Source organism: Larus michahellis, chromosome 6 (assembly GCF_964199755.1).
Source record: "Larus michahellis chromosome 6, bLarMic1.1, whole genome shotgun sequence".
NCBI classification, from domain to species: Eukaryota; Metazoa; Chordata; class Aves; order Charadriiformes; family Laridae; genus Larus; species Larus michahellis.
In genome coordinates this window covers 57751371-57778562 of record NC_133901.1, presented here as the reverse complement: position 1 = coordinate 57778562, position 27192 = coordinate 57751371, and the positions used below count along the sequence as shown (strand labels likewise).

General features: G+C 49.3%; 1 protein-coding gene across 3 annotated transcripts; it reads right to left on the bottom strand.

The window, feature by feature from the left end:
- Positions 1-442: 442 nt before the first annotated feature.
- Positions 443-27169, bottom strand: ARHGAP19 (Rho GTPase activating protein 19). Of its 3 annotated transcripts, none has more exons than XM_074592692.1 (12): positions 27116-27169; positions 13985-14250; positions 9794-9874; positions 9239-9448; positions 8391-8617; positions 7769-7855; positions 6704-6769; positions 5782-5970; positions 4949-5047; positions 4271-4363; positions 3717-3785; positions 443-3201 (listed from the first exon to the last, which is right to left on the bottom strand). In XM_074592692.1, exons 1-12 carry the CDS (start codon positions 27145-27147, stop codon positions 3145-3147), a joined length of 1476 nt encoding a protein of 491 aa, XP_074448793.1. In that variant the 5' UTR covers positions 27148-27169; the 3' UTR covers positions 443-3144. The 3 variants fall into 3 exon arrangements, with proteins under 3 accessions (XP_074448793.1, XP_074448791.1, XP_074448794.1); XM_074592690.1 differs by having other exon boundaries at positions 4271-4459; positions 27116-27164; XM_074592693.1 differs by lacking the exons at positions 4271-4363; positions 4949-5047 and having other exon boundaries at positions 27116-27164.
- Between the last annotated feature and the right edge of the window lie 23 nt (positions 27170-27192).

Below are 27192 nucleotides of genomic sequence, written 5' to 3'. Positions count from 1 at the left end.
ATTATTAAGAAGGAGGAAAAGAAAATGCAAGCAGAAACCATCCTCCCTCGGCAGCCAAGAGAAGAATGGTTCTACAGAGAAAAATGTATTCATTTGATCCATTATTTATATAAAGTGCTCTTTGTAAACCTGATTTCCCATCACCCTGGATGACAGCAGGGGGAAGACAGGAAAAGAAGAGGTCCAACTTCATACCTCCAAGGGAAAGATGAGCCTGCCTGGGGACCCTGCATCACACCGGGATCCTGGAGAGGGAACGAGCCCTAGTGCCATGGGAGGCCAGTGCCACCCCTGTAGGTGGGCAGAGCCTCACCAAACATCCCAGCGCTTAAGGGTAGGAGCTCTGGGGTTCTGAGCAGATGTTGCCTTCCTTTCAAAGGTGGATGCACCACCAAGTCCTCGCTGTCCCAATGAAACTGCTTAAGCCATTGAGCAAAACCACTAAAAATAAAAGCATTTAATATGGAGTTTTCACATGAACACACAGAAAGGCAACAGTCTGAAACAGTACATACATAGCATATATAAATAAGGACAAAGATTAAAAATACTTTGGAAATGACAGACTCTGGGAACAGTTAGTGGCTGCTCTGGGAGGAAGCATCCTTGTGAGTCATTGCACAGGGCAGACAAATGAGACACATCCAAGCATGACTAAAACTCCCCCTCTCCTGTGAGATAGTGTGAACATGTTGGGACTGCAAAAGCCAAGGGTCCTAGAAGCCAAATCTGCTAGCCACCACCATCCTCAGCATAGGGAGGACAGCCAGGGCACTGAACCCCTCCTGGGACTACCCCATCTGGAGACTGTACCCTTTGGCAGGGAAGGCATCTGAATGCAGAACGCTGGGCTGATGCCCCATAGATAATTTTTCTTAGAGCTAAGGAAATCTCGGCTGTGCCAGAAACCAGACAGTCCCTGAGCTAGAGCCATCAGTAAGGGGGCACAGCGGGAAGAAGAGTTACTTTCCTCTCATCTATAGGGGAGCAGTGTATTTAGGCTTAGGAACAAGATTGCCTTGCCAAGCAGACACCAATACAGACACACATACGCAAGTAAGCATGGGGCAACGGGGAGAGAAGGGATGGGATGAACAAATGCTTCACCCAACAACCGCCGCAATGCAAGTAAGAGCAGAGGCAGCAGGACCAGCCCCAGCTCCCCGTGTGCTGCCGCTCGACCTTCGGCTCTGCCTCATCTCTCTGCAGAGGCAAAGCCGAGATCCCCAGGTCTCCGCTGACAGTGGACTGCAGGGGCAGGGTAGAAGTGCAGTCAGCAAAACACGCTGTGCCCTTCGGAGAAGAGCACTTAGCTTCAGCCTCCGGAGGGAACGATTACAGACACATCCAAAAAGCACATACTACTACCACAGCAAACAACCTCTGCCCTTCCTCACAGCATCCTCGCCTGCCCGGTCCCTGAAGAGCCAGAGCTCGCTCTTTGCTGCGACAGAGGCTCCTAACACCAGCAACTCCCAACTCACACATCTACAGTCCCACTACCCCCTACATTTTCAAGGCAGCTCCTTCAATTTGGGGTCAGACTGGGGACAGGCACCCACGATAAAGTACCAGGAACATCCCTTTAGACAGAGCAGCATGAGGCACATAGCTTTGTATCTCAAAAAAAAAAAAAAATCACAGCAAAAAAAGTGTCAAATCCCAGTTAAGCTGCACAGGGCTCCGATGCCCTGCTTTGACAGCTCTAGCCAGTCGGACTGAACTCCCTGCTCACAACCCAATATTCACACCTCCTGCCACCAGTTGTCTCAAAAAGCTGTCAAGGACAGAGCTCTAACTCCTGCCAGCTGCTGGTTCTTAAAGATTAGAAGACAATTATAATTGGATTCCAGAGATTATTTGCTTCGCTGAGAAGGGCTGAGAAGTGTTTAGATGGTTCCCCAGCTGATTAAATCTTTATTTCACAGTAGTGACCCTGTGTGTTTCCCACCCTGGAGTGCTTGCAGACAGGTACTTGGCAAGATTGGCTTATTGCAGCACTTTAGCTTAACAAGACAGCTGACACTGGCCAGCTGTGATGAAGGTTTATCCCGTATCTAGATGGTTTCATCTCATTTCTGCAGCTCAGGCCAAAGAGCTGAACCCAGCTCCAGCCCTTTCCCCCATTTTAATGATTAATCAGGCAGTTGCCTGACCAGCCATACAGATATCTTAAGCCACAGCCTTTGGCACCATTTGCAGCAGATCACAAATGGCCAGAGCTGTCTCTCGCCTCTCATGCTGCTCACGCTGTTCCTATGCGGCACACACAGCCGTGAGCCTGTCTGCTCCAGGCGCTCCAGCTTCCAAAGGCTGAGCTGTCCTGCCCCAGACAGCCTTTGCCAGCCTCCTGCCCCGCTCAGCTTAGCATCCCTGGGCGAACACAAACCAGAGACACTCTTTGCTCACCAGGCAGAGCTGTGCCATGGAAACACGAAGGCAGCGAGCAAGGACTGCCTCCAGCTCTAGCTGAAACAAAGCCATGAGTTTACTGGGGAAGTTGTTTTCCCCGGGCCCAACTTGACATGATGGCACCCAAAAATGATGGCACCCAAACCCTCTCCTCTTCTCCCAGGCTCCTCCCGTGCTCTGTACCGTTTGTGCACTCCAGCCCTTTGGGGACAGCAGGGCAAAATGGAGCCCAGAGGAAGCAGAGGAGGGCATGGCTCTAGAGGGGGCCTGGAGGTGAGGTTAGCTGTCAGGATGTGGGTGAAGGTTGGAGTCCGTCGTTCTCACCGCTAACAGAGGGGAGGGAGCAAAAACAAGCCAATGTGTTAAAAACTCAGAGCAGAAAAGCCAAAAAATACAACCTAGCAACATTGCAGAGAAAGCTGGGAGTGCAAACGGCACTGTAATGCAAAGGGCTCTCCTTGTAAGCAAGCACTCCAGCTCTTCCCAGAGCCAGCAGGTCAGACATGCTGCACACATTTTGGTTAGATAGTGGTTTGCCCCATAGTAGAATGAAACTTAATTTATATACAGAAAGAAACAAGTCCCTGCAGTCTTTGCAAAGGTCCAGTTTCAAAAGCGCTGCCATGTTGGTGAGGGTTGCCATGAGCCCCCAGCACTCCCCTCTCAGTGCAGCACATTATTCACAGCTTGCGAGGCTGGGCATTCCCCACCCATGCGTTGTCGCGAGGCGATTCAGAGGGATGACGAATCCTTGGAAAGCAGGTGGGCTCGCATGCGTCTACAGGATTCCTGGAGCAGAGAATTAGAGCAACCGAATGCTTGAGACACAGAATGCCATGCAAGAAAAGGTTGATGTGCTGTCCTCCCCCTACAAGGACCCCCCACTGGAGTCTGCCTCCCACAACTTTTACCAAAGCAGGGCGCTAGACAAGAGGCAGTGAGCGAGCAGGGACAAACATGGCAGTTGGTCTTGGGCTGGACCAACCTCTTGTCCCTCTGCCACCCTGACAGGCTGTTAGCACAGCCCCCATGATGCCAGCTTCCCTCTGCTTCCCGTGACAGCCAGCCTGCCCGCACACAGGTACAACAGCCACAAACACCTGCTCGGGTGAAACCCTTCGAGCCCGGGCTTCCAGCGTGCCAACTGCCTGCAGCTTGGCATGGAGCAGGCTGCTACAAGCCAGGGGACCACAACTGTCACAGAGCCCAAGACAGAGCCTTGTGTGCATGCCATCACCTCTGCAGGTCTCAGAGCCCAGCAGGCCAGGTTCCCTACAGGAAGAATAGGTATGTGTTTGTCTCACCTCTTTACGGCCCTCCAAAGATTTCAGCTTCGCCTGGGACATGTGAGCTGGAGATCCACATTTCTGTAACTGGACAAGAGACAGGAACAGGAATAGAGAGTTGGGGGATGAAGTGGCATCTACAGTCTTCCCTGGGAGCAGCCTGTACCACCAGAGAGCAGCTACCACCCAAATCCACTCTTGGTTTGTTTGGGGCATGGGACAGCCCTACAGGCAACAGGCTCCAGAAAACTTGTGGAGGAGGACGGGAGAGAGGGAGGGGGGAACAAGCCAATACCCCAGGGCAGAAACACAGCCAGAGGGACAAGACTGGAGTGCAGGCCCAGTGCTGCCACCCCTGTCTGGATGCTGCCCTTGCCGTCTTCTCTGCTTTCTTCACAGCAGCTTCCTAAGACCTTATTTGATCATACAGAAGAAACTTGGAAACCTTCTCTTGGGAAGAGAACAGCAAGCAGCCCCCCAAGGATCACTGAAATGAGTGCCCAAGTCGCACTCAAACTCCCCTCACATGCTCCCCCACCAGCAGCTTCAGCGGTGCTGGGAGCAGCCCTTACCAGGTGGACATTCTCTTTGCTGACTCGCTCAGGCTCCGGTGTGGCATCCCTGCTCTTCCTCTCCAGGATAACTGGGGTTCCCAAGACCTTCCGCTGCCGTAAGAAGAGAGGGCTGTTGGCTAGTGCGTAGAGCGCAAAGAGGAAAAGAAAGGGAAGGAGCAGGATGCATTGCTGGTAAGCAGTTGAATGCTGGGGAAGAAAAAAGGAAGCTAAGCCGGGACGAAGACTGCAAAGCAGAACCACCTGAAATACCACGCCACTAGGCTGAGCCTGCCTGCTGGTACAGGGTTTGGGAGCTGACCTGAGGCCTGGCCAGGAGCCCAGCCTGTCAGAAGCAGGTACATGCTGCTGTAAGGCAGCCTACAGTGTGCTAACACCTGTGCTAGCAGGCTCAGCTACATGACCAGCTCCCTGTCAGTCCTCATCTCATCTCGAGAAGCAGCCAATCCTTCAGAAACATCCTACAGACACGCGTTTCATACATAATTACACTTTATAATAACAAGGCTTATTCTCACTGTGTTGCTTTTTCTGTCCCCAGTGGATCTGTGTCCTTTGGCAGCCAATACTTTGAACAGTCCCTAGCTTTGAGGGCGTCATTGAAGCCAGGGCAAGGCAGAAGCAGAGAGCAACATCAGAAAGTCACAGCAGAGAGCATGGGTCAGAGGCTGCTTTTACCTTAATGAGGCCGCTGAAAGAGCGTGAGCGAGTGCGTCGTGGTGCTGGGGATGTAGGTACATCAGAGCCAGGAGTGAGAGCTGTAGGATGCTTATTAAACTAGGAGGAAACATGAGTGCAGTATGTTAGAACGGTTACTGTACAGTTGCACCCGTCCCTTGCTGCTGTGTGCTGCTCTACTGTTTGTCATCTGCATAAACCTCAGTTTGGCTCCTTCACACCCCAAAATGGAGAAGCAGCTCAGAGCTGCAGGGATAAGAAAGCAGAGGAAGGCCACATCTCCCACCCAGGATTACAGGGAGCTTGGATGTGAGGCTGCTTTGTGCTGGCTAACAGGTTAGCCAAAAGGAGTAGCTGTTGGAGCAGAAAGGGGTTTGGACAGGAGCTGGAGGCTGGCAGCCAGGACAGGTGCTGACCATGCCACCCAGTCTCTCCGGAGCAGCAAGTTGGCTGGGAATGCTCATCGGACCAAGAGGAGACCAGTTTGTCCACTCCCCGCAGGCAAGAGGGGACAAGACTTTTCCCTTTCTGAGGGAGAAAGCTCAACAAGGCCATGATCAGCACTGGGGAACTGGTGGCTGGCAAGTCCCTGGCTTGGAAAACAAAGAGCTCGAAGCACAGCTTGGTGCAGCAAGCTCCACCATCAGCCACATCCAGGATAGGCCTCCTCCTCCCCTGCCTTCTTACAGCTCTGTCCCTTACGCAGCCCAAAGCCCACTCTCCCCAGCCTGCCCAGAACTAGGAGCAGCTCTCAAGCAGGCCCTGCCTTTATCCCTGTGCCCAGGATTGTGCTGACAAGCACACCCCAAAGATATCTTTCCTCCCCACGCTACCTGCCGGATAAGCTTCTTCTTCTTTGCAGAGTCAGGCATATTGTGGACATGGCGGAAGAGCTCCTTCAGTGCCTCCTCCGTGCGCTGCTGGGTCTCCTCCTGATGGCAAGTGTCCAGCCGGCTTCGCTTCTGAGACTTGAGGGGCTGCAGCTCCTTGGAGCTAGGAGACGTCAGCAAATCCAGGTCGTCCTGGGAAAGCGGAGACAGCAGTCGCTTGCCATGCTTTAATCCAAACGAGCCACCCATCTGAGCCAGGCTGGGAAGAGTCTCGTGAGCTGCCTCAACCCCAGTGAACGCACAGGGCTGTGCTTTCCCTACCCCTCTGCAGCAGCACTGCACCAGCAGGCCCTGTGCCAGGAAGAGGTGACAGCAACACAAAGGTGACGCCACTGCTTCTTCCCTCCCCTCCCGGATGCCAGCTGCAGAAGCCCTTCCAGGCTTGAGAAGGGTCAGTGCAGCACCTTGCAATACATCTTCCCTCTTCTGCATCTTCCCTTCTGCAGGGAAGCATTTGCTGGCAAGACACAGAGAAATCTTGTCCCAGTGGCAGCAAGTAGCCTTTATCCCAGCCCCTTTTCCAAGCAGCCCAGCCACAGCAGCAGGCGCGTGCGTCTGTTTGGAAGGCACAACCCCATGAAGGAGCAGGTGCTGCATGTACTGGGCACAGGGAGCAGGTTTGCTGCTAAACAGGGACTGGTAGCTTTCCCTGTGCTTTTGATTAACAGATGCTTCAACTCTGCCCAATTTCCCTAATGCAGCTGCCTGCACCACCACACCATATGGTTCCCTCACTCCTGCTCTCTCACAGATCCTCTTTCATGACTTGGTTTGTTTTCAGCTTCTTTCACTCACAAGGATCCCTTCATAGTAACATACCCTCTGCCCTTTCACGGAGGGCAGGCGCTGCACTTGCTGGCCTTACCTTTGATGTATGTGCTCTGGATCCCAGATAGTGCAGCCTGGCACATTCCCGTATGTATGCTGGAGCCTGTAAGGGTGAGCAGAGAAAAGGCCGTACATATGTTTAGAGCGTTTTGCCCTGGGGCAAGAATGGCCCCAGCAAGAGCCGCTCTTCAACCATACCGCACAAGCCATTTCCATCAAGACTCAGCCTCTTCAATGATACCACACAAGCCATTTCCATCAAGACTCAGCCATTTAGGGCAGACAATGGGATTTCATGTTCCCAGTGCGGTCCCTGTTCACAGGCTTTCTTTGATGCAAGCAACCAGCACAAGTGGAACACAGAGTAAGAGCAGGGTTCCACAGGAACTTTTTCCAAGCAATTCCTCCATCTCTAAGCTGTCCAAACACGGGCCTGACAAAGAGGGCAGGGAGGGAACTTGTCTGTGGGAGGACTCCTTGTAGGGAGCAGATGCCTACAGTAACCAGGAAAGCCCTGGGAAGTCAAGAAACTGCCTGTTGCAGAAACACTTCCTCGGAGAAAACTGCCAACAGCCCCACACTCCTGACAGCACCCTGCTCTGAGCTAGACAGAGGCCAAGACTGCAGGCTGTGCTTGTAACAGCCATGCATTGACTACCACTTGCAGAGAAGCTGACAACAAAATGACACGCTGTATTAGGTGTTCAGCACTCGGCAGTGCTCATCCACGTTGTCCTTCGGTTTCCCTACCCTGCTAGAACTCGAGGGGAGCCCGGTCGCTACCTGGCCCCAGGAGCCAGGTTTCCTGGCCGGGCAGTGGGTGCTGGGTGCCCAGCAGAGGGTGGTGTTACACTGCACCGTGCTGCTTCTGACCTGCCCAGGCAAAGCCACCTCTGGGCTGTCTTCCTTCTGCTGGGCTGCCTGCCCAGCAAAGACCTCCTCCCTAGTCACTAAAGGAACAGTTTCTTGTAGAAACCGTCCTCCTCCTACCGCAGAAGAGAGTACCCAGAATATACACTTGACACCTGGGATCTGTCTGGAGAAGGGGCATTCAGTCTCCTGCAGAAGGGGCGGGGAGAGCAAGACCACAAAGCACACTTACCTTGAAGAGTTTCTGAGAGTGTTTGATCATGAAGGTCACTCCATTGTTTAGCTTCGTGATATTCTCCTGAAGGTCATTTGCTGTCACCTGGCAAGGGGACACAGCCAAAGGCACAGTGGTTAGAAGGAGAGGAGGAAGGGTCTCTGCTGCCCTTGCTTTCTCTGGGACACAGACACACAAAGTGCCTCAGCAGGAGACCTGCTCTGAGGAGACAGTCAGGCAGGGCTCACAGCACACCAAAAAGCAGGGCTCACAGAGCCAAAGCTGCTCTGAGAGGAAGAGAACTAGACAGCTCTGGGTCTAAACAGTTCACCAGCAGCACAAGAAACCTTGCAGAGAGACCTACAAGGTTTGTCTGGAAGCAAAGCAGCAGGACAGTGCTGTGCTTTCAATTTTACTGAAAAAGACAAAGCATCATTGCAAATGAGACCTACGGCAGGTCTGGACTGAACACTAGGACTGACTCCTGCCAGGAAACTCTATCTCACCATCCCAGCCTCCAACCCTCACATCACAGTATCAATGCTTAATCTTCCCATCTTGGTTCTTCCCCCATAGGCCTGCCAAGCCTCTGCTTTCTACCTTGCAATATCCCACCTGCAGATACTGAGGTATTACTCACATTTCTGGGCCATAGGATGTGGGGTGCAAACATGAGAGCAAGATTGTGGGCAGACATCTTGTTCTTGTCCTGCTTCTTGGCGGTCTGGTAGAGCAAGTCCAGCAGCAGTTTGAGCAGACTGCGGTTGGGCGCAGGAAGGATCAAAAACAGCAGCTGGAGGGCTTCAATTTGGCGCTCTTTGTCTGGAGTGCTGGTCTTATTCCCCTTCTCATCAAACAGCGTCAAGTCTGCCAAATCACAAGGCAGAACATGAAGGACATATACTACCTTCCCTAACGGCAGGCCTACAGCAACCAGTTACCCTTCCCTCTTCATAGGGAGATCTCCTCCAAACTCCTACACACAGTTCTTGGCCCTCCGTCTCTCTCCCTCCAGCTTCCAGGCTCCCCACCTGATGTGTTAATCTGTGGTACTCCTCCCAGAGGACAACACAGTTGCTAATAGTTGTCATGGGTTGAAGGCAAGATGGAGGAAGTTCACATGAGGTAGTCCAATAACAGTTATTTAGTACTTAGAATCCACACCTCAGCTCAGGAGACCCCCCCAGACTTAAAACAGATGGACACCCAGGTTACCAATGCGGGCTCTACTCCTGTAGGTATCTGTTTATTGCTGGAGAGAGAAGACTGGGCCAGACAGACTTGGTCTGATTCCTTAGGATTTTCAGTTCCAGTCTTTCCACCATTAGGCTGAGATGGCAGGAAGATTCCTTCTTACCCCGCCTTTAAGGATTACAGTTCCTCAGCCCAGTGTGCAGCTCTGTAGCATTACCAGGTTTCTAGAAGACTAGCTCCTTTTCCTCTGCTCATCCCTCTGCATCATCAACATGCGCCTTGTTGCTCACTCACCTGCAATTTTGAGGTGGGCATGGAAGTGCTTGTGTGTCAGCAGGGGCTCTGGTAATTCACCCAGGAACATCTTAAGCAGGGTGGCCACATCATTGGAATGAAATTCCCCAGAGTCCAGGTCAATATCTGTACCACTGTTTAGAGCATCCTTTAGGATCTGTTGCCTGATGCTGTTGCCTGGCACCCGAAACAAGCCTTCTGCTCTTAGATCTGCTCGTCAGAGGGAAGAAAAAAGGTCACTGATTAATCAGAGGCTGATTCCCTCTTCTTACTAAAGCAGTTCCCTCCCCTTTCCAGAGCTTGACAGCAAACCTCAGTGAGCTGCATTCAGAGACATGACTTCAAGCTGGCTCCCCATCAGTAGAAAAAGTTCATGCACAGAGGGAAAGAGATTACCATATCTGCTAGGCAATTCTGGGGCACAGTCGCCTAGTCCAGCCCCAAACTCCTGCTGCTGGAGAACTCAGAGCTTTTCACTCTCTCTGCACCAGAGACCTGAGGTGTGCCAGACAGATACCCCTTGGGATAAGAAGACAGCACTAAAATGTCACTTACTTTTGTGCAGATACTCAATTAGCTGGGAGACCTGTGCAATGCCTTCTTCTGTCAGCGGTGAGCCAAACACCACCCCTTTCTCTGCAGAACAGAAGATAACGTGTTCAGGGAGCTCAGACCCCAACAGCCACAGAGACAAGTGGTCCCCAAAGAACAGGATCTCAGCATGCAAAGATCAGTGCCCCAAAACGCTAAGGATGAAGGTCACAAGGACCTCCACAGATGTGAGATATCACAAGCATTCCCAAATAAGGCACTTCATCTCACCATGCTGTACTTACAAGGGCTTCATCATCCTGCTTCTTACCTCAGCTTAATTACAGTTTTTATCAGCTAAAGCAAACATTCTCTAGCTCCTGAAAAGAAAACAACACCAGAACAGATGCTTCAGTTTTAAAGGCAAGCCTGGACCTTATGGAAACAGCAAAGTGGGAAGGGCAGATGTAACAGCCTGGACTGCCCAAGTGCCTGACATGTTTGCACACTCCACATCTGGGAAGGAGCGTCCAGATTAATCCTCACTGTGGCTTGGCATGGAGTGGAGCAGAAGGAAGAGGTGCAGCTATGAGACTACAGGAGAGGGAAACAAGCACTAGAGGGGAGAGCAGACATGATCCAACTGGCTCACGCTGGTCTCCTTTTCAGGGATGGGTAATCCCTGGAATTCCCTAATTTCAGTGAATCTCTCTTCTATGCCAGCTGCCTTGGCCTGAGTACAGTAAAGTATGAAGTATCAGAAAGCTGAACAAGGAAGAGATAGAAAAAAAGGAGAGTAGTGAAGCAATGAGCTGGGCCCTTCTCCATATGGAGCACTGACAGCTCCTCTCACTCCTGGAGTTTGCTTTCATCTCATGGGGCTGTTACAGATCAGGCATGAGCTGCCAGCTCCAGAACTCCATTCAACACAGCCTACAGCCCCAAAAGAAGACAGAAGCACCTGAGCTGAGGGAAGGAGATACTTGAATGGAAGGAAACATTAGATGAGAAGCCCATTTAACTGAAAGGCACTTGTTGAACCAATGCAGAACCAGGAACAGAGCTGGTTTGTCCTGCTCTTGCACTTAGGCTTCAAAGAGCCAACAGATTTAAGAAAAGAATATTCCCTCCCTTATCCATGACCAGACTGCCAGGAGCATGGGCCAATTCTGAGGGCAAGCTGGGCATTTGCACCCCAGCTGTCTGTGGCTGAAGATTTCCCTCCCCATTGTTACAGCTGATAGCCCAGCAGTCCAAGCAGTGCATTGGCTGGTCTGATAAAAGCTATATCCCCCACAAGCTTTCTCCTGCTTTTTTTTTTTTGCCCCTCATAGCACATTTTGATTTTACTAGCATTTGTCTGTTGTACCACACATCTTACTGTTCTGTGGTGCTGAGGCTCACAGTGTGTGGGAAAGACCTGGTTAACCCTGTGCACTTCTCTAGCAGCCTTCCTGTGCAACTAAATTTATTCCGCCTGAAGAATGTTCCACTTTCTTCCAGGACTTCTGAAATATATGGTAAACCACCAGGAACTCCAGCCTCCCGTTAAATCGAGAACTTTCTGACCTCTGTCTGATAAAGCGTGTGCTTCAGTCTTGCTGGAGAAAGGAGGGCAACGTGACCTCTTGATCCACATGTAAGATCTGAAAGGCTTGAGTGCAAAGGGAGAGAAGGGTTGGCAAAAGATTCTTGTCCTTGAAGAAAACTAAACTCATTAGACATTCAAAAGATAGAATCAATAGTGGCCAGGAAAGGAAGAGGAAAATACATCTTGAGACATGCAGGGCCTGACAAATTTGATTTACTTTTGAAGTCAGAAGTTGATATCTGAATGAGAATTTGATTCTCAAAGAAACTTGAAAGAAATGTCTGGAGAATGGATGCTGAGTTACGAAGGCTTAGATGTTATTGTACGATTGCTTCTGAAACTAAGCAGCAGCATGAGATTGAGTTTCCTGATGCTCAAAGGAGTTGTAAGTATTTGCAGTTTGATCAGCTCTCAGCTCTATGGTCCTTGGCCTCTGGCTTTGAAGAAATAAAACCTGTTTGTTCTAGCTGGTCTATAACATGAAGAAAAACAAATGATGGCTCCAAGATGAAACACACAGTACATGAAACTGATTTTCTCTGTAGGCACAAACTACTTTTTCTCAGAGTTTGGCCAAGGAGTTCACAGACAGTGCCTGTCAATGCAGGGAGACGCTGCCATTGCAGCCTGGGAGTGCAGCCAGCAGACTTGGAAACATCTGCTAACTGTAGCTGTAGTGAGACACACGGCCATGGAGACATCTGAATGGGGGAAGGCGGAGCTCCTGGGGAAGAGAGCTAGTGGGAGACGTCAGGTCTGATAAGAGCAGCGCTCCAACAGAGTACAGATAATTTAAAAAAGAAGTTAGAGAAGGCTCACAAGCCCCTACTAGAAGGTTTTGACAAGAACAGGGAAGTTTCCAAACATGCTAAGAAAACGCTTTCAACTTGGATACTCACTCACTTCTGTTTGTCAAGTGTCTGAATTTAAGGTGTCCTGCTGCTCTCCTGGAACAGAAGCAGGAGCAATAACAGGTACAAGGACAGCCCAACTGCAGTCTGGGGGCACTGTGAGGACCTGTTATTATGGTGCAGCAAGGTAAGTCAGTCATGGCAATATTGAATAATTCTCACCTAAGGAAGCTAAAGGACTTGACTCGCAGAACTTGATTTTCCCCTGCAGTGCTGTCCAGCCCAGGGTGAGTGTATCTACCAGGGTTTCCACTGGATGAGCCAGGAGCGGAGGGCTGAAGCCAGCACCAGACAATTCAGCCTGAGCAATGGGGATGCAGAGCTTGTCCTTATGAAACGCAATGGAGGAATAGGTTTGGTAGAATCAAAAACACTTAGAGAAACTGTATAAAGGTTGAAGACCAAAAAAAAAAAAAAAGGTGCACTCGGACATAGTGATACCTCCCTTCTCAGAGGTACTCACGATAGTGGGAATCCTCAAAGGAAGGGGAAGACTAATTAGCTGTGTTCAACCTCAGGCTTGCCAACATCTGAAGGCAGCTACCCACAGCTTCTCTGCCAGCAGACAGCCAGTCTAGCTAGGAAAGCAGAGCTGATGAGGGATGTGAGAGGTGTCCAGATGGAAGAAGTTTCTGTCTAGATGAGTGAGAAGGTTTAACTGAACTTATCAGGAGAACCAGGCTCCCCTTGAATGTGGGCAGAGGTGGGAGAAGACACACATACACCTAGAACACCCTTTTAGTTACAACAAAACAGAGTGGTAAATGACAGCCAGTGAAGAGGAGGGGATCTGAACACAGCTGTTCTCAAAAGCAAATCTCAGACTTCTGAGAAGGGGCCTGGGGCTAATGTTTCATAACCAAGACAGTTGAATTTGAAAGAGAAGATAAAAATTGTCAGTTTACCAGAAAAAAACTCCATCTGAATGTTTGTCTCAGAGAGAAAGAGAAATATGTCATCTCCTAGGGTTGAATCTGGGCTTGAGCAGAGTCAGTCTGCAGAGCTTTGTCACTGACTCACTGGATTGGGATGTGGATCAGAGCGGCACTGGCATTTGGATGGGAGATGCTTACAGATTTCTGAGCTGCACTGACGAGACCTTCCAGAGAGCTGGGAGAACAGCTGAAGGAAACGGTGGACACTGACTGAAGTCAGTGGCCTGGAAAACCTGGGCATTATTGTTCTTCATGGAACTTGATGCTCTCAGCCTTTACTAATATTCCATCACCAATAAGGAAAGCTAATGAGCTAAGGAAAACGGAGCAGGGACTAGCATGGACACAAAGAAGCAGAGAGACAAGGACACCTTGGTGTGTATTGGAAGAACCTGCAGCTTGTTCAGGCACCTCAGCACCATCCACAGAGCCAGACCAGAAACATTCAGAGACCAAAGCTGTATCTCTGTGGTTTGTGCTGCACTGAGCGCAGCGAGCAGCAGACCCACCGAGGCCAACCTGACACGAACCACAACAATAACCCCCAGAAGAAGGGTACTTTAGAAGTGGCAGGGCATTTCCTGGAGGAACCTCCTGGCCTCTGTTTTGCTCCTTTCTAGAGCCAGCGTCCCCAGAGATTACAAACCTACAGTATTAAAGTATTCAGCACAAGCTCAAAACAACAGGTCTACACTGAAAGTTTTGTAAACTGCGTGTAACAGATTATGACAGTCAGCACCACCATAAAGGTAGACACCAGACCTCATGCTATACTCACCCTTGCGCTTCAGAGACATCAGAGAACGAAAAAATCCAGAGGCTGAGCTGTTTGCCCCAGGCAGCTTTGGGTCCTCCTCTCCCATTAGCTGGGCCAGCTCTGCCCCAGGCAAGTCAATGAGCCTGGTAATGTTGCTGACTACCAGCTCTGTGAACACCTCTGGTTTTTCATGGCGCAGCTTTTCCACAAAGAAGTCAGGATTGAAGATGATCGGCTGGCTGCGGAGGGAGGAGTCATTGCAAATGACAAAATTGCAGATGGCATCTCTGGAAAAAAGGGAAGGAGAAAAAAAATACAGTAACTCCTCATTGCTTTGTTTTTTACAGCCAGCTGGTCTGCCCTGAAGGAGACATCTGCTGACACAGGAGCTACCAGTCTACACCATCAGCACTGTCTGCCTTCAGTGGGTGTTCAGCACAGCGCAGTTACATTTCCCTTTGGAGAAAAAACATTGCTGGCCTGTTTGTACAACACAGCCCCAGACTAGCACTCCATAACGTGACGGTAACATATGCAACACATGACAACACCCAACTAAAATCTTCACTGTATCTACAACCTAGTAGCTCAGGCAGTTATGACATCCAATATTTTACATTAACTTACCACTATCAGTCTTAAATAAGTTTGGTTCTGTCTCCTTCCCCCCCCGCAGAAATTCACTCCCCATGGCCTGAAAGTCTAAATCCCAATCTTTTTTTCACAGCCAGCTTATACTCATCAATTCCCATTGTTGTTCCATCACCACTACCTTCCTATCAACAAATAGAGAGCTCCCATGTCCTGGGACTTTGTTTTTATGATCATAAGAGTGTAACAACACCAATCCGCAGTTCTGCTAGGGATGCGGTCCAATGATCCCAGGTGACAAGTCACCAGCTCTTGGTCACTGCTTACCACCAGCTACGATAACTGCCCAGCTGCGCACTCTGAGTCTGCAGCGAGTGGGAACTCATCAGTATTAGCACAAGCCATGCAACATCAGTCCTTGAGGAACCCTTAGTAACCTTCCTCCTAGTACATCTCTTTTTGGCTCACCCAGTTTTTGTCTCTTCTTCAGGCTGGCCCTTTATCTGATCTCCCTATTCTCTACTGACACCTACTTTCTCCATTTCATAGCTTCTTATGTGGCATGGGAAAAGGGATGCACCTGAGACACTGCTTTGCTAAGGGTTATCTGTAACAAGTACTTAGCCCTACCAAAGGTTAGATAAGCTACATTTACCATGTCTAAAATAAAAAATAAAGAGTTATCAAAGAGAGAACTCAGGTTAATCAGTACTCTTAATTCTCACACTTAAAGCTTATCCCAATTTCCATTTACCTCTAGGTCTTTCGTTACCATCTTCCCACCACTGTTTCAAACACACTTCTGAAGTCAAGCCCACAGGCTAGAGTTGCCTAGCTTGCTTCTCCTGCCCCTCTTTTATTTAAATGTGAGGATTAGTGTCATTATTCTCCAGACACAAGCTACTGCCCTATGTCATACTCTGCTACGAAGTGCTGGCCCTGCGAGTTGGTGTGCCAGTTCTTCCAGGGCTCTGTGTGGAGGCTGCCTACCCACCCAGCTTGCACACACTGCGTGCTTTCACCGCGTGACATTCCCCAATCCTTTAATCATTCTTGAGCTCGTAGATAATACTTTCCTTTCCACTATTTCAACATCCTACCTCAGTGTGAGCTCCCACTGAACACCATTTTCCAACAGCAGCTGCCAAGCGCACCGGTAACAGAAATGCTGTGTTTGTGCACCAGGGATCGTGTCAGTCCCTTAGGTGTGTGGTGGCACCCGGGAGGAAGCACACCAATCATCCCCGAGGCCACCAAAGGCTTTCCCTCCAAAGCAGGCTCTCCCACAGAAGACCAGAGCACCCTGCCCATCCTCTTGTCCTCTCTGCTGAGGAGTGGAGGACACGTCACCGTGTTCGGACCATGCTGGGCATCTCTGCTCAGTTCTCAGCACGCCTGCCACCGAAAGGGAGGGTTTGCAACCCGCTGGACCTTACACCCATCGGTTCAAGCAGCAGAGCGCTTCACTTACTAGTTCAGAGATCTGATGTAAATCGACAGCAGCTAACGAAGGGGACATCAAAGTACACACTGGCAAGTCACCTAACTCCAGCCCGCCTCCACACAGTCTCTATGAACCCAACAGTTATCTGAGATACTGCTGTACATCTTTGACCTGAAAGACCATCTTGGTGTGATTTCCAGGGTGCGTGATTGGAATAACTGAATGAAAGCTGGGACTCAGACTACACAAGGAGAAAGATACTTGCTGAAATCAGAGGAAACCGGGCTCTCAGCAACACTTGCATCATGAGAATCTGTACAAAACCCTCTCCCCTTGCCACTGCTCTCCGCGGATGTCAGAGACTCCTTCAAAAGCATGGAGAGGAGGAAGGTCTGCAAGGCAGACTGCAAGGCAATCTGCCAGGTCATCTAAAATTTTAGAAAGCTCTTAAAGGCTCCCAGCCGCATCTCTCAGAGTGGCCTCGCGAACATGCTGCCGACTCCAAATGGGGGCCATATTTTTCCGAGTACCTCCCAGCCTGTTTTTCAGCAGTTTGTTATCCACAATAAATCAAGAGCGAAACGCAACAGCTCAGTATCGGCTGCCAAAAAGCAACTGCCAATCGATCTGATCATATTCGCCTTTCATTGCACGGGGCTACAGCGCACAAGCAAGTGCCAGCTCTGCCCATAATGTGGAGCAAGCCCTTTGCTTGAAACCCATGACAACTCATTCTGTGGCAATACAGATCCTGAGAAGGGTTAATAGCAAGTGTATAGGCCCAGTGACCCTGCCTGCAATGATCCGTGCACTGTTATTCACTCACTAGCAGTTTTGTTTCCCCACAGAGAAAGATATGCAAATACTTTGCAGCAGTTACATCAAGCATCACAGATTATCTGCTCCCTCTGACAATTAGATATCTAGATTCAGAGAAAGAAAATTAAACAATTTCGTCGACTAGAACTGACTGACATGGCTTCTCTGCACAGCCAGCAGTTACAAGTTGCACAAAGTTTAACAACATTTAATGCAAAAATAAATAGAAAAAAGGTAAATTTCTTACATGAGTGCTGAGAGCTTTTGGAGAGGCATTAGGAAGCAGAGACAGGGAAAAGAACTTGCTCCTTGTTTCCAGCAACAAAAGAAACCTGCCTGTCCCAGCACAGCCTATGCAAATTCCACGCATGCTACGAGACACAAGGGCGCATTATTGGGTCTGAAAGGCCCCCTTGGCACACACTGGGCATCAGCCTTCACACAGAGACAAAACAGAAAAGAAAAGCTGGACAAATTGATTCATGTCTCTTGCCAAAGGCTGCGTAGCTGGAGTTTAACGGCAAATAATTCCTACATAGAAACCGGGGTTTTGAATTAGGACCAGCATGGTATTAAGTGTTCTCCACCTGTATCCAAGAGGAATCCACAAAATAGCCCCAAATCTACCCTGTGTTTGCCATGAGTAAAGCCATGCAAACACATTCCCAACAGCATCCAAGCACAACCGATGTTACGGCACTGGCGGGACAATAACAGAGTCCCTTAACTGCACAGCCCTGTGCCCAGAAACCTTGCTAGAAACATTCTCTGCCCTTGCCTTTTATACTTTTATATTCTTTCAAAGACAAAGCACGTAGATCGGCCTCTCCAGAGCTGGCAACAGCACCTGGGCATTGTTCTTTGCTACCATTACTGTACCACCATATACCGTTCATCCACTTCAGGTTTTCCCATTCCATGTTTCTCTGGATTCCCATCCAGTTTCCCTGCCTGCCGCAGCTGGGACCAGCCTTGTGTACTCTTATTGTGGTACGGCACTTCAATGAGCTACTTAATTTTGAAAGGTCACTTTATTAGCAGCTCCTCCTCGCACAGAAAATTTGCCTTTGTATCATTATTGCTAATCAAAATGGAAATGTGAAGCAAACCCCTATTTCTGAGCAAAGATAAAGCCCCCACTGGCTTTACACACAATAACCCTGCCAATCCTCGCTGCTGCGCACGCTATAACCTTCAGAAAAAGCCATGCGCCCCATCTGCTGTTTTCATGTTAAAAAAGGAAGATGGATGTACTCTACCTACACTCACGGTTTATAGAACAGCAGCAAAAGGGAGATGAACATGTATTTGGGGAGCTTATTCCCTTTTTTTTTTTTTTTACTTTGCTTGCAATTACAGAGTTATATTTTCTATATGCTGTGATCTCAGATTGCCTTACGACACATCAAAAGACAATAAAATAAAGGAATAAATAGCTTCCTCTCCAATCCCATGAATAAAATCAAATCCCAATGAATAATAAAACCTTGTACTAATAGGGTTGTGATTAAGAGAGCAGATTCAAAAAAATGGGTCCTATATTGTGCTGAGATTCTTGCCATTCTAGTATCTTTTAGGAGCGAAGCCTGTGATCCCCGCCAAGCCACAAAGAAAGCTGTCTGTCACACACAACGTTCTTGCTTCAGGCATGACAGCCCCATCATTTCATGGGGAGTGGATGGTGCAGGAGGTCAAAATCATGATGGATCAATTAATCCCTAAGGTAACTAGATCCAGGCCAGGGAAATGCCTTGGAAAGTAGGGCAAAAAATGAGACTTTAACTGGTAAAACCTGGTGATTGAACCTGTGGTGCAAGAGCTGCGCAAGCAGGCAGATTAGCTCCTGTGGCACCACGCTTGCGTTCGGATAGGTGAGACCTAACTGGTTTTAGTGGCTTTTACAGATTTTATATTGTTCTAGCTCCATCCATGTGAAGGCAGAAACAGGTTCAATCAACATGAAATAGAGCATAAGGAGAACACAAGTAAGCCAAGAAAGAGGAGGAAGAGGTACCTTTGGGGCAAGGCATTAGCTGTGGATTTCTAGCTGGGAGAGTGGAAAAGCTGGAAGCTGCAGATTTCAGGGGAGCCTGATGTACCAAATTCAGCGGGCAAAATCCACCTCTGGTGCCATTTTGCGCACTTCATATGTCGTCACTAAAGAGCTAACACTTCAGACACACCATAGTAGATGAGTTTTATCATAGAGGAGTAAAAGGATTACAGAGCTTTTTGAAAGTAAGGGAGATAATGGAAGAAAATCTCCTTCTATAACAACAAAATCTTTAGACTGTGAGAAACAGCCAGGCGACTACCAAATACCGAGAGCAGGGCGATAAGCAGGCAGTGCTAAAGAACACAAAACATGAGGGATTCTTTGCCCGGCTAAGCACAAAGGGAGACGGGACAGATGCACGCAGGCTCGTATTTCCCCAGGGAGAGAGAAGTAGCATCCTTTCCTATGTTGTGCCAGAGTAAGGAATCAATTAATGAGGATGTCTGAAGACAGTATTTCCAGAGCCAGATAGGAGCCATCCCAGATTTTGCAAAGAGATGAAAGGACCGTAGTGGAATTATGTGGAATCATTTTAAGTAAAAGAGGACTAGAAAACAAATTATTTCCTAGATTTAAAAAAAAAAAAAAGATTTAACAGCAATATAATGGGAGTGGACTGTAGAGACATTAGAAGTGACTTCACAGTTAAGGTTGCTTTGAGGACTGTACTTCAGACTGACATTCTTGTAAGACAGCGTAACAAAGACCACATTCAGGCCTCAGATTTAGCACAGTGACTCTTCACAGGATGACTGATTTGCCTCTGAAAAATGTCAGGAAAAACACACAGCAATTTTTGCTGAGGGTTATACTCATAAGGTCTTTAGGGGCAGAGAGGGTCCTTTTGTGATGAGTACACAGTGCATGGCACAGCGGGTGCTGATCCTGGACCAGTGTCTCTAGACTTAAGACAAGTAAGCCATACTAGCTAACGCTGCCTTTTTAATTTTTGCTTTGCTTTCTTCACATTTAAACAGCTAACACAGAGTGATTCAGCCTTTTGGCTGTGGGAACCAGGTAATAATAAACAATTTAAACAGCAAGGAGCCGGGAAAGAAAGCTGCTATTATGTGATGGCAGCCTGTGCTGGACAAACTGGAACTAACGTAACATCTGACCATCTTTTGGACATCAGGTAAATTGGATATCCATGTCACTGCTATATCACAGGAAATCAAACTCTCTCTCAGTAAAAGACTCAAAGCAGACCTCAGCAGCATCAGCTACACATCTGTGATGTGAACCTGGAGACAGACCTGTTTGGGAAGATAAAAGGGTTGGAAGTCAGGGAAGCGTGCTTTGGAAGAAACACAAAATGCAAACATATTACCAGCGTCAAAGAAAACCGCAGTAGCAAGACAGCTTGATATACGTGAAACATCAAAAAATTTGCATTTCAGCATGCATTTCTCAAGTTTGACCTCAGTGAATTCTTTTGTGATATCTTTAATAATAGCCACTGGAATATTTTAAAGTCAACAAAGCAGCGCTTCAATCAGCCATCACCACAACATCAGCATATCCAGATGCCTTCCAGTGCTAGGAGGAGGAGAACTAAGAGGCGCCTTAGAGAGGAACCGCATATTCACTGTGGTGCTCCTCACCAAGTCTCCCTCCCAGCAGCACCACCACCACCGCTCTGGATGATCCCACAGCGTGCGATGGCTCGGCCTCCTGCCCAAGGCTCTGTGAAAAATACAGAAACACAGCTACTGCCGGAAAGCCAGTAATTTCACATTAAAGATCTGTGAGCTCACATGTCTGCCTTAACATCAGAATAACACAGTCTAACAGCATTAAATAGCAATGCCGCTCCGATTTTCATGACTTTCAATGCAGTCTAAAGTTTGTGTCTTTATTTTAATATAAACCCCTACTGGGAGCAGCAATAGAAGAGGAGCCTTAGATCCAATCCTGATTTCACTGAAACCAGCACCAAAACTGAATCTTTTTAGATGGCAGCAGCTGCTTCTTCTCATTACTGATCTATTCACTTTTATCACTGTGGCACTGGGAACCTCGGTCACAGCTGGGGACTCCACTGTGCTCCATGCTGTACAAACACAGAACAAAGGCAATACCCTGTCTTTGGAGGGCTGATAGCTAAATCTGAAATGAATGCTGGAGGGACAGAAAAGAGGAGGAATCCCAAGAGAAGAGGCAGCACTATCAGTCAGCATGACTGATATAACTGAACTCCGCCAGCTTTTCTGTAGACAGTATTAAAAAGGAGGGCAAGGAAGGACAGGAAAAATAATCAGGTCACACTGCAGATATTTAGAAGAAATCCAGCTTCTGCGCGAGGGGCGACATGGGACTGAGCACAAAGGAGCTGGTTTGAAAGCTATCAGGCAGGGACGGCTGGGACGCGGGGCTGAGGAGGCAGGAGCTGAGCTCCAGGCGCTGGCCGGGAGCCGCTGGCGAGGCAGGGACAACAGCCCAGCGGTGCCCGGGAGGCGGAGGAGCCTGGCAGCACCGTGGGGCACTGCGTGGCCGCATTCGGACCCCCGCAGCAGAGTGGGAGGGTCACAGCCTCCGCAAGCCCTGCAGCCACTTCCCACCACCCAGAACATGCCGGGCAGGAATGCTGCCTCCTTCGGGAGAAGGTCGCCAGGGCCTGGGGGCTAGTCTGTATAGAAAATATACTGATGTATTTTCCCTTCCCCAGTCATACAGTTATAATCATGTCAAAACAATGATGTGTCCAATGTCTAGGACAGGAATTCTGGTTTTTCCCCACTCACTGCAGAATTGCCCACCACAGCCTTTGACTACAAGTCAAACTAACAAACTGCAAGGGCACCTCCTCTTTTCACGTACCCTAACACCTTTCTTGCGTAATCTAAAATTCTTTACTGAACATCTGTCTATGGATTCTCACCAACTGACTGCTCTTCAGCTTCATTTGTATCCCAGGTAGGAATTTTCTTCACACTTTTGTCTGTTTGGTCCTTAGCCTGGTGGACTGCAAGGTCCACACGTCTGCTGTATCCTCAAAGCATGCATGGGTACTTTCCAATTGCCCATAATGATAGCATTCCCTTACTCTCCTCATTTTAAAATGTCTTTAACTTCTTTTCTTCCCCATTTTGGGTATACTGGAAATCAATAAGAGACATGGCCCAGTCCTACCTTTACCTCCTTGGCCTCTAGCACTCAGAAATTGCTGCATGCACCTCTGATTGTCACCCTTACATTTGAAAATAAGAGCCCTAAGGCATCCTTCAATAGCGGGGGAAAATGCAGTCCAGAGACTAGCAAAGATACACCATGTGAATGCTTCTCAGTCCAGTAGCTCCAAGCCAGTGTCCAGGCAAGAACAGAATTACCATCTATAAAGAGGAGCCCCCCAACAATGAGGTTAACTTCTGACATGAAAAGTCGAGCAATCACACAAAAACAGCCAGCAAAATTAACCAGCTATTGTAGCAGCTTGTCTGGGAACGCAGAGTAACCCAGCAAGGAAGGAAGGATGTTTTCCTCCAGCCCTCCCACAGGATGATAATCACTCAAAACTGGTAGCACCAACTGGCGCCCAGAACACATCCGGGAACCCCATCCCACCATCAACATCAGCAATTTGAGTACAGTGTGCTGTAGCATTCACAGGTTCGCTTGACTGCTGCTGTTTTTTCTGGACCAAGGGGATACCAATTCCTGGGTCAGGACCCACAGCCAGTTCCCAACAGTACTGTTGAGTGAGATTTTATGGTCACAGCCTGGCAATACAGAGAAAAAAAGGTACTCAGGAAGTCACAGCTCTTATTTTTGTTTGTTACACTTTTGTAACTCCACAACGCTCCTTAGCTCCGGAGGCACAATGGACAAGCTGCATGCTTGCATCTGTATTTTGTATCATGGTGGCGTCAGCAAAGGATGAGAGCACATCAAATCCCTTTCCATCAGCAATCCTCTGTAGACACCACTGAGTATGTCAGAGGCCACATCCCATGTTCCAGATGTGTAAACTCTCACAAGCTGGAATTGCAATGAGGCACACCTGGACGCAGGCCAGCATTTCAATAAGCTGGTGACATCTGGTCAGGGCTGCCGAGGCACACGGATAAACAGGCTGGGCCAGCCGCAGAGCAGCACAGCATGCAGCGCCAGAGACACGGAGATGCACAAAGCAGCCCAATTAACTCACCAAATTGAACAGAATGGGGGCCCAGTGCTTTTGAAGGGGATTTGGGCAGGCTAGAATGTCAAAACCTGGAATACTGTAGACAGATACCATAATTCATATGACAATAACCTACACCGTCACTTTACACGACGCTCCCATACCGATCAGAAACTGCTTCTCTTCCCATCCCGCCTGAGAGGTCATCTCTGTCTGGATTCACCGATTTATCTGCGGAGCCCAGGGAGCAGGGATATACTTATGGGCTGCTCTGGAGGATGCGGAGTGGCACGTGCGTGAGAGCAGAGCTCCAGGCTCCCCTGAGAGCTGGTGAAGGATGTCCCCTAAAAGTCTTGTCACTCCCCAAGGCACGGCCAGCCGTAGCATGCTTGTCTCCTACGACATGACAGCTCGCGAGTGGGGCTGTAGGAATACCCCTATGGAACTCCCAAACCATAAAGCCATGTTTCAACCTCGAGTCCGAACTCCAGCAAAACAAAAAGGGAAACTAATGCCAGCTCCCCCGAGAGCTTCTTGCTTCTGAAAAATCAGAGCTGACACGTTACCACTCGAGAAGAAAGGATGTTTTGGCCGGACTCCAAATTATTAGAGCTTTATAGGCCAAAAGCAAACATATTAAAAGTTCTTGTAAGCCAGCTGGCAGGCAATTATTTAAGCGGCTTATCACATTCCCCACTATCTACAGTTTCTGAAAAAAAAAATATTATGAGGAAACTCTAGATAGCTTAATTGGAATTACCTAGTGTAGAGGTGAGAAAGGCCAAGAGCCAGGGAGGGAGGCAGTCGCACCTCGGAGAGAAAAGGGCCCAATGTCAGAGACAACGGTAAGTGTAATAATGCATTACCGCGATGAGAGGCCAGGAACAAAGCAGACCCGTGAAGCTCTGAAACAAAGGTCTGGCCAAATTTATCACACCCTGTGGCCACAGTTCCTCCCATTTCTCTCCCCAGTCTGGCTCCAAGACCCCTGTGACTTGGGATCAGGGGAACCCACAGCATCAGTCCCCAGCATCACAGCGTGGGTTTGGGGAGAGCCTGTGGAGAAGCAGCACAGCAGGTCCGTGCCTGAATCCAGCAGAGCACAGACCTTGGAAAGGGCTTCGGCTCCCTGTTCTTGCCTCCAGCTAAAGAATGAGTGAGAAGGACATCCTACAGAAAGAGCCAACTCCGAAACAAGAGGAAAATACGGGGCCTCAGCTGTGACCAGGAGCCTAATCCAGCCTACAGAGGGACGGTGTTTCCAAGAGGAACCTGACTTCAGTGCGACCATTAGATATTAGCCAACATTTCCATGCTGCCCTGTCTCCTTCCCATCTGTTCATGCCACTTACTAAACCAACGCACGCTGAAGACCGTTGACCTTTAGGACAAGGCATTTGATTTCCCAGCACAGTATCTAGCACTCGGTCCTTCAGTTTCAGCCTGAGCCGAGTGCCCAGGCACCTTTAAAGGAGCATTAACGGAGCCCAGTGACATTTTCATACGCATGTAAATGTGTGCACAGCAACAAGGCAATGACTAGGCTGGCAAGGAGACCCAGACGCTGCTTTGGGCTATGTGGGCAAGCAATGCTCCCCCTTCACGCAAACAGACAATAAACTGAAGCGTAGCAGAACAAGGATCCTGTTGTCCAAGCCCATCCCAGGCCCTGGATGAGAACAGGACAGAGCGTTACGTGCAAACGTATAAAAATACTGCAAACGCAACACAGCCTCGCGTTCGGGTCTGGATGCGCGCCTGACAGGGCTTGGACTGAGCAGGGGGTTAAACGCAAGTCTAGGTCTCAAAGATTTTAGTGAGAGCTGTGGAGATGGGAATGTTTGAATAAGATTGTCCCCTGCTCCAGGCTATCTTCAGAGAAAAGTGGCCATGTGTTCAGATTTGGCTTTAACCCTGGAACCAATCATTTTTTCTGCGTGACCCTCAGCAAGTCACTTTGACTTTTTGCCATTAAGTCATGTTTACAGTGAACATTTTCCTATTTGCAGTAAAACATAGATGGCAATTGTGTCTCCTTTCATTGCCTGTTTACAACATGAGCTTTTGATGTCCAGTTGTGCAGTGACACTCTATCAAGCCATTTTAACAAGATGCTTCACGCCTTTTTCCAGCGCATCCCGCCTTCCGGGCCCATGGCTTTTTCCCTTCCACTCATCCCACCCCTGCCACATCAAATACATCGTGAACACTGAGGGCCTGGCAAAGCATTTAGGCGCTGCTTGAATTGAACATTAAATACATTCATTAAACAGACAGATGTTTCTCTTTTGAAATTGAGCACTTGGGCACACTGCAATCATCATTCTCAGTTATGAAAAGCCAGGCAGAGGTTAGAGAGACCACAAACAAAAGAGAGACCCACACAAATCATCTTTTGTCATGTTCAGTAACATTTGGTAAGGAGGTTAAGACAACCAGCTTTCATTTCCAATCTTTAAGTCAGCGTGCTATAAGACCACACGCACAGCATGCAAGCTTTACTAGCTAACTTGTGCTTCTCTACAGATGTAAAGAAATAGGGGCAAAAGCATACTTTAAAAAAAAAAGTATGGAGCATACTTTAAGAAAAAAAAAAAAGAAATTAAAATAGCAAGCTCCATGGTCTTTGTGGTGATAGACCTGCAAAGCAAGAGATCAATTTGCTAGCATTACCTGTGGGTGACAAGAAAGTATTGGGCTAAAACTTACACTTCAGGCTTTGCTTTAACACAATCACTTGCAGCTGGGGGTATGTGGGTAAAGAGCTGGGGGATTACGTCCTAAGGCCAACTGTGAGCCTCTAACAAATAAATTCAGTCATTTAGACTGATCTAGGCCACGTTTAAAATGTTTTATCCAAAAGAGCATTTTAAGTACCAGCTGCACAGAGCATACTCATCCCTTTATCTGGTCCAGCATTTTAGATGCTCCCTGCTCAAATGTGCCACATTGAGCACCGTCTCTTCATCTGCCTCCTGGAGCAATGCTCTGCCCTAACCCCGGCACCACAGCGGTTCTCCCAGAAAAGCACAGCAAGCGCCATCAGGATGGGTCCCACTCAGCAGAGAACGGGACAGCACCACTGCAAATCAGGCTAGATATCAGGCATCAGCCCTCAACTGTATTTATTTTGTAAGTCCACAAGGATTACCACTCAAAGGACACTCAGTTTGCAGCTCCACATGCAGGAAAAAAAAAAAAAAAAAAAAAAAAAGAGGGAAAAAGAGGAAGAGACATTACAGCTCTTTAGCAGTAATTGAAAAACAGTGTTCCAGCGAGATGCTCATATAGTCTCCACTGTTTTATTGGCAGCAGTCACAGAACGGTTATGCATATGAAAGTATGTGCAAAAGATTAATTATGTGAAGGCTACAGCGTCTAGAAAGCAAGAATAACGCGCCTAGAGTGGACAAAGCAAGGGAGAAAGGGCTGGATGTGAAGCGAGTCTATATAGTGCCATCACCCTACCAAACCCTGCAACTGCCAAGTGCTCGGTACCGGGTCTCTCTGCGGCTGCAGGAGAACCGAGCACAGCCCGGCCCTGGCACGGCACGGCTGCCATCCCTGCGGGCAGAGCCGCCGGGCGGCCGCTTACCTGGGCGAACCGGAGCTTAGGGGCAACGCTTGCCCATGGCACAGCCCCCCTGCTCGCGGGGAGCGGGATCGCTGCCCTGGCAGGAGGAGGAGGAGGAGGGGGCGGGGGGGGAGCGGGCGGTGTCTCCCCCGCAATGCAGCACCGACAGGCCGCAGGGAGCCCTCCCCGACCGACAGACGCGCGGTGCCGAGGGGACCGCGGCGCCGAGGGGCAGCGGGCCAGCACGGACACGGCCCCGGTAGCCCACTCACCGGGCGGCACCGGGGGGCAGCGACGCCTCGGCCAGGCAGAAGGCCAGCCGGGGCGAGCGGCTGCCCCGCCGCCGGAGCGGGGACGGCAACAGCCCGGCTCGTCAGGGGAAGCGCCGCAATGGGCGGGATGAGGCCCAGGCGCGCCGGCCAGCGCTGCGGAGGGGTGCGGGGTGCTCGCAGAGGGCAAGACCGGACCGGGCAGCGACCGAGGTCGTCCCGCCGCCCCGGGGAGAAGGTGAGGGGGCGCCGGTCCCCGGGGAGCCCCCTTCCTACCTGCCGCCGGGCGCCGATGCTCCCGCCGCCATCTCATACCTGCCGCTCCGCCTCCCCATTGGCCCGGGGCACCCCGC

Bases quoted from the DNA above. Each gene is read 5' to 3' on its own strand.
- ARHGAP19 (XM_074592690.1), bottom strand. From the start codon at position 27,147: ATGGCGGCGGGAGCATCGGCGCCCGGCGGCAG. The intron at 5,048-5,781 runs GTAGCGTGGGGA...GTTTCCTCCTAG, and splicing joins AGAAGAAGCTTATCCGGCAG to TTTAATAAGCATCCTACAGC. The intron at 3,202-3,716 runs GTGAGACAAACA...TCTCTGCTCCAG, and splicing joins CTTTGGAGGGCCGTAAAGAG to GAATCCTGTAGACGCATGCG.